Source organism: Eutrigla gurnardus (genome assembly GCF_963514095.1).
Source record: "Eutrigla gurnardus genome assembly, chromosome: 16".
NCBI classification, from domain to species: Eukaryota; Metazoa; Chordata; class Actinopteri; order Perciformes; family Triglidae; genus Eutrigla; species Eutrigla gurnardus.
The window spans coordinates 14107968-14117282 of NC_139927.1; the positions used below are offsets into that span (position 1 = coordinate 14107968).

At 38.8% G+C, this 9315-nt stretch overlaps 1 protein-coding gene across 9 annotated transcripts in view; it reads left to right on the forward strand.

Moving 5' to 3' along the window:
• The window catches only part of LOC311027276 (DNA (cytosine-5)-methyltransferase 3A-like), a 48925-nt gene that overhangs the window by 14995 nt on the left and 24615 nt on the right, over positions 1-9315 (forward strand). For 7 of the 9 annotated variants that reach the window (XR_014598588.1, XM_084031214.1, XM_084031215.1 and 4 more), the window contains exons 4-6: positions 6301-6424; positions 6802-6839; positions 6994-7110. The exons of 1 other annotated variant lie outside the window; for it this stretch is intronic. Coding sequence is in view for 7 of the 8 variants with exons in the window: in XM_084031214.1 (XP_083887340.1) it covers positions 6301-6424; positions 6802-6839; positions 6994-7110 (279 nt within the window). In the remaining variant the exon portion in view is untranslated. Of the gene's footprint in view, positions 1-4316; positions 4504-6300; positions 6425-6801; positions 6840-6993; positions 7111-9315 lie in introns of those variants that run through there. One more of the 9 variants, XM_084031218.1, reaches the window with a different exon arrangement.

Here is a 9315-nt window from a genome sequence, read left to right on the forward strand (position 1 = left end):
CACAAACACACACAAAGACACACACATGAACATGTACAGTAACACACACACACACATGTACAGTAACACGCACACACACGCACATGAACACACACATGAACATGTACACTAACACACACACACACGATCATGTACAGTAACACACATATGATCATGTACAGTAACACATACATAAAAATGTACAGTAACACACACATATGATCATGTACAGTAACACACACATAAAAATGTACAGTAACACACACACATGTACAGTAACACACACACACGCACATGAACACACACGTGAACATGTACAGTAACACACACACACACACGCACATGAACACACACATGAACATGTACACTAACACACACACACACACACACACACATGAACATGTACAGTAACACACACATATGATCATGTACAGTAACACACACATAAAAATGTACAGTAACAAACACACATGAACAAGTACAGTAACACACACACACACACACACACACACACACACACACACACACACACACACACACACATGAACATGTACAGTAACACACACACATGAACATGTACAGTAACACACACACACACACACACACACACACACACACACACACACATGAACATGTACAGTAACACACACACACACACACACACACATGAACATGTACAGTAACACACACACACACATGTACAGTAACACACACACACACATACATGAACATGTACACTAACACACACACACACACATGATCATGTACAGTAACACACACACACACATAATATGAACATGTACAGTAACACACACACACACACACACACAAACATACATGTTACACACAGCCAATCTGCATGATAGTAAAAGGTGTTTGTTATACACTACTAGTCGACGCACCATCAGGTTGTAGTATTTATTGTCGTTGTAGCAGTAATGTTGTTCTAGTCATAATATTATTAGTGGAAGCATAACACTGGACTTCATAGCGTTACAGCAGGAGTAGTAGAAGTACCAGTCATAGTGGTCATGAAAAGGTAGCAGTAGTAGCAATAGTGGTAGTGTTGTTAGCAGTAGCAGTATTACTACAGTAGTAGCGGTATTAATCAAAGATGTAGCCGTGTTGATGGAATAAGAGAACACACAGATGACACCAAGTTCAATACAAACAAACAAAACAATAAATCCAATGTACAATGCTTTTTTACTGTTTCCATTCTGTTGTTTTTTATGAATCCCTGATGATCTGGCTCGCCAGAAACTATATTGTACAAGATTACATTTAAACACATCATGAGAAGGTTTTCATTTACCTTTGCCCAATATACATTTTTACTTTGTGTCTTTTAGAGCTTGAATGCAATTCAATGCAGCCTGCGTATGCTAGTTGTTACTGTAGCGCCGCTATTTAGCCCACCAGCTGCTAACAGCTAACTTTTCTAGCTCTCCTGCTGCTGATTTCAACGTGGATCTTTTGTTCACAGTGTAGCATCATCAGAGAGATTATCTGTCAATCCCCGGTACCTACGGAAAACTGGAGAAAAGCCCGACTTGAAAAGTCCAAAGTATCCCTTCAACATTGTAGTATGGCAGTATTATTACGCCTTGTAGTTGTGGAACAGACTTCTGACAGGGGCCTCGTGCCCATTAACACACTCATGCAGTGGAGTGAATCCAGGAATAGAGCCATTGTGTGGAGCTCAGGGTGGAGCTGTCAGTGACACTAACTATAGGGAGCCGAGACGGAGGGAGCCTCACTTTTCTTTGCTTCACTTACTCGCTCAACTCCATCACAAGTAATAACACACACACATACACACACACACACACACACACACACACACACACACAAACATGTCTCTACACATATTACTACAGTAGTGGTGATGCATTCACGGGTAAGGGGATTAGCCTCATGGTACTTACCTTTCAAGCTTCCAAGTTAGATGTCGGTCACCTCCTATTTCTTCTTTCCTTCCCCCCTCGTTTCTGTCTCTTTTTTTTCTTCTTTTTTTGCCACCAGAACCATGTGTGGACCAGCTGGTGTGTTTGTGTGTTGCACTTTAAACATTTCAAACTAGTTGGAGGTACAGTAGTTTGATACAGATATCGACGATTTTAACAATACTATGTGCTTTTCCATGAAAATTCCCTCACAGCCACAATCAATCTGTTGTCAGCCGATATAAATAATGAAGCTTTTTTTGCACATTAATAACTAGATGTGATCCAGAATAAAGCTAAAGTATAATTACTGGAGCTGTCACGTGATCTTACGCATGACTTGATAAACCAGATCCCTCGATTTGATCTCAGCATTTACAACCCGGTCTGGTTTTCTTTTAGTGTTTTCTGTTTTCCGGCCAAACCACAAAGGTCACAGAGACAATGTGGAAATTGTGATTGTGTTTGCGGTGTTCGACAAAAAAAGTGTCATGACTTGCAGCTGGTACATAAAAAACAACTTTTTTGGGTCAAAAGCTCTTTTATTTTACAACTCACACTGCAAGTAACCAAGAGTTTCTGTATCGCCGAGCTTAAATGTCCTTTATTGTGTTACAAACCACACAGATTAAACCTTTTAACTGCAAACAATGTTAAAACTTTAAATAAATCAACGCCTCAATCTGGTTCTTCATTTACCTGATAAATCTACTTTAAAACGAGTTGAATAAGATTTCATCCTATTGTGTTTTTAAAGGCCAGAAACTAATTTTTCTAAATTGAGTGTCTGAGGGTGTCAGTGGGGACCGAAATCTTTGCATGTTTACTGCAGCTCCAAGATCCTAATTTGACATTTAATTAGTACTTTAATTAGAGGCAGGTGTGCTCAAAAGTAGTTGACAGTTTTGTTTGTAAGAGAAGTCTGTTGTCTTTAAAAGCTGACTAATTAGAGTGATTAAGATTGTTTTCAATTCATGCATAAGTCTAAGTTCCACTTAAACTTATTTAAATCTTTTTTTCTTGTCATGTAATTAACATATACCTATGTGGAGATTCAGCCGGCAATTCTAAAATGCTGTTTAAAAAAAAATCATGTCAATCATTCTAAAGGGCACTTTTCATTTTATATACAAACCGATTCATCGAGAAAATGTCTGTAAAACATTGTGCTATTCAACAGCACTTCAAACTACAGCTTTCAAAATGACCATAGAGTTGAATCAACACTTACAACAAAAGCTCAACATTATCACCCTTGTGGAGGTAGGATGTATTGCAGGACTATTGCATTAGACTACTGTATGTTTTTACTCTTTGAAGATAATCATACTTCTGTAGACTACACAAGGAAATGGTAAAAAAAAAAAAAAAAAAAAAAATCACTAGAGATACCAATCTTTAGGCAAATGCTTCAGGTATGTGTTGTGTGTGTTTTATTATTTTGTATTATTTACTAGGGATAGCTACTTTGGCCAACATGAACATAGCAGCTATCCCTAGTAGCACCAACTTAATTAACAAAACTGAAACAAAGGAAATATAATTAAAAAAAAGGTGAGAAATATTGAGCCTAAAGAAGAAGAGCCCAGTGGAAAATGTTGCACAAGTGAACATTGCTATTCCTCTGGAGGCTGTTATGTTTTTGACTGACTAAAGCAGGGCACGGTTCAAGCTTAGACATGTTGAGTTTAGACATCATGTCACGTCCAGAACTTATTGTGGACGAGATTCACGGCTGCTATGATGTGAACTACTAATTATAACATATAAACATAAACATATGTTTGACCTCCATCCGTCACACTGATATTGGGAACAGCTACAAGATACTTTGCATATTTGTATTCTTTTCGGTGCACTATTGTTTTATTGTTTGCTACATCCTGTTCCCCCTTCAGCCTCCCCTTGAGTGCCATCAGAGTTTGATCTAACCCAAAAACCCGCCCTCTGAGAGGATTGCTATACTGTGCATGCAGCTCAAGTCAGAGGCGGTAGTGTCAGGTACTTTCCATAGCGTCTGTCACTCAAGATCGAGGTTAGACGCTAGAGAGAAGAGGAAGTGCAGGAGTTGTTTGAAAGAGTGAAAGACGAGATAAACCACCAGTGTACATGCAGCCGCCGCTGTCTGTGTTTGTGAGCTAAACTCATGCAGGACTACTGTAAATGTAGTCGGCGCCTGAACATCTCTCACAGTTTGAAGTCAAATGATCTCAATACAACTTTGAAGCTGCATTAAGCAATATCCTTTTATAGTGACACTGAACCAAATGACTAATGTGAATCAATACCGTAGTCTGCAGCCGCATCCAGGTCATAGTTTCGGCTCACCGGCCCAAATGAAAACCAACAAAACGCACGTGCTCTCGCATAAGGAAGTGTAAAACTGGCTTAGACAAGCCGGTTGTACACTTTCTGTTTTAGCGCAAAATGGCGGAGAGGCGAAGTGGCTGAAGAAACGTCGAATATAACAATCCAAAGACATCCAGATAATTTTTCTCAGGAGCTGAATTGAATTTACATTCGACATGTGGCCAAAAAGATGACTGCAAGTCCAGATTCCTCTGTTTCTGCTGAATGTGTAAGTAGTCAGTTGTTTGCTTAAAAGTTAGCTGTAGAACATGTAGTGTCAAAACTTTATTTTTTTGTCTCGTACTGTAATGGTAAAACATTGCTTAATGCAGCTTTCATTTCTCTTTGGGGTTAAAACGATACATTTTAAGGCCATGTGCGCACATCAAAGACTGGTACTGGTTTACTCGTTTTGATTTAATGTTAAAGAAACGTTCATCTTAATTCATACCATTATTTTTTGATTGTTTTGTGCGCACAGTTTGAAAACTCATGTGAGCTAATGTATTGCAGTGATTAGGTGTCCACAATTTATGTTTTTGAGAAGCTGCTGGTTGAATGTTATGTAGCACGTTTTACACCGATTTCAACAGCTTAAGCTGTTGGCTGTATTTAAATTGTTTGGATTTATATTTGTTTGAATGTGTATTTTGTGTTTCCTGTAATTTATTGAGGGTTATGGTTGACATGCTGTGAACAGAAATATTCCCCACTTTTGTATCAGCAGTTCATTTCTCAGTGTTTTGTCCCGACCTCAAGTGAACGTCCAGCTTCCCTGGTCTCAATCTCAATTTAGACATTTTTTTACACACTTTTAATGGTAGAAAGTCATAATCCTGCTCTGTAATACAGTGCAGTGAAAAACACAAAAATGAAATTTGGAGCTGAAGGTCTGTATCTAGTGTATATACAGACTGGAGACTTTAAAACCACAGCTGCCTATTAGAGTTTAATCCTGCATTAACTTTCAGAACTGGGTTGATGCAGTGGCACATAAATGGCCGTATACATGCACATAGCTATTATATAGCAATTATTTTTTAAAAGGGCAAGCACACAGTAATGCAAAATATACATATGTGTCTTTAGGCGGGAAGCTTTGGGCACTGAAAGAATCCACCTATATATCATATTCCTGTTTAAGAACCCAGTGTTAAAGGTGTGTGCTGGTGTAGTTCCGTTTGTCCCAAGGGCTACTTTTAGTCTTTAGGGTCCTCTGCCTTTTAACAGGCCTTCTCACCTGCTCATTACAGCCTTTGTGGGCTTGTTAGCACTACCTAGTGTAAGTGCAGGCTTTGAGCTTGACATTCACCCCTGCTCTCCACTTTCCAACTAACCATCTATAAAAATCTCTTGGCCTGTCAGCTACACCCATAAAGATCCCGCTAACCTTTCAGAGCAGACACTTGGTCAGAGTTTAGCATCATTAATGGCGGTGAGCTAATGGATAAACCATTGAATTAGAGAGTATACACAAGAGATTGTTTGAGTGCACAATAACACAAACTGTGTACCATCATCTCAATATTTTGCAGTGTCATTAATATACTTCTGTTCGGATAAGAAGGACATTTTTAAACCATACAAGCATTTTCTATTTATTTGACATTTTGTTAAATATGATTTGCCATTATATGTCATTTAAGCGTATTTTAGCACAACGAGTTTCTTGCACATGTGCTCATTAATCATTAGCACCGTTTACGGCATCAATAGCACTCCCCTTCTCATTTCATTAGTTTGTGTGTGTGTGTGTGTGTTTGTGTGTGTTAATGGCAGCTGGTGGTGTTTATTATACTGATCCAATGCAGACACACTCTGCTGGACGTACCTGCTCTGCATTGTACTAACAAGGGCAGACTAATAGGTATGTGCTTGTATTCCAGTAGCGCTTTGATTGTGTGTGTGTGTGTGTGTGTGTGTGTGTGTGTGTATGGTTATTATGTCTGTGTAGTCCTTTGATGAGTCCAGACGAGGGCCAGCAGCAGTTTTCTCAGACCTAGACTGTGCTCCGTCTATTTCCCAGGAGATGGCGACCTCTGACCCCTGCGCAAACGCCCCCCCAACCCCGCCTGAGGAGCCGGAGCCCTCCCCCTCCCCTCGCAAGAAGCGCGGGCGTCGGAAACTAGAGCAAACCGAGAAGAATAAGGGTATAGATTTAATACAAAGTCATATAATTCTTAATATAATATGACTTTGCTCGTATACAGTGATTAAAATGTCTAATTTTAATCTACAGTAGCCTTTGATTTACACTTAACACTTGACACTGACATTTTTGATGCTTTAAGGATATGAAAAGTTACTTAATCATGATGTGTCTAATATATATATATTCAATAGCATTATTTGTTTTTTATAATATTTAGAAGTCAAATAACTTTCAGATTGCAGGGTTTGAGGGCATTTCAACTTTAAATATGGATGCCAGGGCAAAGTGATGAAAACCATGAGTTTACCTCCTCATTAAACCTCTTGTTAAATCTGTACAAATGGACCATTTCCTGTAACTTTTCTTCTCCCGCAGACGAGCCAGACGACAGAAACTGTGACTCCCCCAGGGAGGTAAGAAAACAAGCTGCCAGCCTAGTTCTGATGTGTTTTTTTTAGTTTTTTAGTTTTTGCATCCAAAAATGAAGAAAAACCTTTTCTCACAGTTCAAGCAGATTTAAGAGAAAGTATATAACAAGCTTGTTTGTGTGTGTGTATGTGTGCGCAGGGTGAGACTGGCAGGCTGCGGAGGAGGCCAGTCCCCAGAGTGACTTTCCAGGCTGGAGATCCGTACTACATCAGCAGGAGACAGAGAGATGAATGGCTCAGCCGCTGGAAGATGGAGGTGGGAGTGAAACAGGTCTCTGTCTGTGTGAATTTAGAGCCACAGTAAGATGGAGGCTTTTATTTTCGTCGAAGCCCGATCAGAATAAAACACCTCAATCTGATTTAACCGGGCCGGTTTGAAAGATGGCATTTCCTCAGGTAAACAATCCTGATTACATTTTCACTTTTGGAATATCTATATGCTGTAAAAGCTTGACTGTGTAGTACTTAGAAGTGAAGTAAATCTACGTAGCGCGTAGTCAAACAACAGAAGTGCTCTGTGCTAAATGTTGGGTGATATTGCAAAGAAGATGTTATCATGATTAGCTGTTTCATGTGTTAGGCAATGCTGTTTTTTTTTGGTTTTAAATGTTTATTTTCACTCAAATAAAAAGAGAGAGCAGTCATAAAGATTAACTACTGAAGGTCATTTGTACTATTTTTAAAAAATGAAGTGAAGGCTGCAAGCTCAGTCAGATGACTATGCTGACGTGACATAGGCCTACTCCCGTCATTGCAACATTTAATGGCGGCTGTGTTACGTTCACGTGTTTGCTGCACAGAAGACATTAATGCCGTACATATTCTATATTCACACACAGTTTATTGCAGGTGAGTTGGCTGATGGAACTCCTAAGAGATATAAAACAGTCAGGGTATCCTCAGGTCTTGATAATCCTTAGAAAGCATTGAAACGTCATAATAATATCATAATATCTTCTCTTGCCTGTCATATCATGTGAGTTATAAAATATTTTTTTGTATCAGAATGTAAGCTATGAGAAGACATGATACCTATAAACTCAAAGTGAGAGTCAGTGGATTGTGAACGCAGGAGGCTGAATAGTTCTCTTTGTTTGAGTTTTAGTCAGCACCACCACACCTGAAGCAGTCAGTTTAGTTACAAAGCTCATCATCCCATAATTAGGTTAAGTCAATTTAAGCACAAACTTCAGTGAATCTTTGTTAATTGGTTTATCCAATTTTCGACCGTTTATCCGTGTCCAGTTAGCATGCATGTAATTCATTGTACTATTAGGAATTAGATTGATTATCTGCTGGGAAGCACTGAAAACAATGTGAACTCGATGAAGCCTGCAGAAACAACATGAATATATTACATAGGACTATTTAACGCAAGACATTTTGGCAGGTCACAGCAGGAAAAGCACAGGTGTAAATGATAGCTGATGGCTGAGTTCCATTTAGTTGGTTACAAGGTTGTGGTATTGTGCATGCTGATACACTGTTACACTGGTGTGTCTTACTGGAATAGAGAGTGTGTAAATACAATCGCCGGTAGTAAAACGTTAACGTGAGACTTAAATGAATGACGCGAGTATAAAAACATGTAGAAAAACGTACAAAGGTATTTGATGACGTGTTTTAAATCGTAGGACAAAACATTAGAATCTCTTAAGCTTGTGTTAACCGCAGACCTTATTCCAGGCATCTAACCAAAAACCCATTGACTTCAAGGCGAAGGAACCAGCGGTGTGAAAACGCTGACTCATCTCAGGGTTTTAGGACTTCTTCCTGCTTTTCCTACAATCACAAGCTAAGCTGTGAAGAATACCTATTCTCAAACGATACTTTACATGTTACTGAACATTTGACAGGACAGAGCTTTGTTTTAAAGCACTCTGTTGTCCTCAAAAGAATTCAAGATTCATTAGAAATGTCCTCTGGTTCTGGTTTATTCAGCAGATGTTAACCATTGCCTATATATTTGTTGGAACACATCTTCAGCATAAGGACATTTGTCTGTTTTGAGTTAAACCGTATATACAAAAAGAACCCAAACCACAGACATCTGAATATATTTTTTCAGGTCGTCAGCTTTGACTTTTCAGCCTTCATGACACACGTTTGTTTTGCGTACCTCCTGCTTGTAAAGTTTGTTTGTTTATACGTAAAGAGAGTGGAGCTTTCATACAGACACACAGCTGAAAGACGAATTTCCACATTTTATTGAACTAATTCAGCGCATCAACTGTATCATACAAATATGAATTGGTTTGAAGGATTTGAAGGAAAAATTCTCATTATATTTAAATCCAAAACACCATCGTGTTTAATAATCAAATCATGACCCTTTGAATTGTAATCAAATTAGAGGTGACAATTCCCAACACTAGTCCTATTTCTGTGTCTCTGATTAGACAATATATTTAAAAGTTGTTTTTTCTTGAGGATTCAGTACTCTCTCCAACATACCTGTACA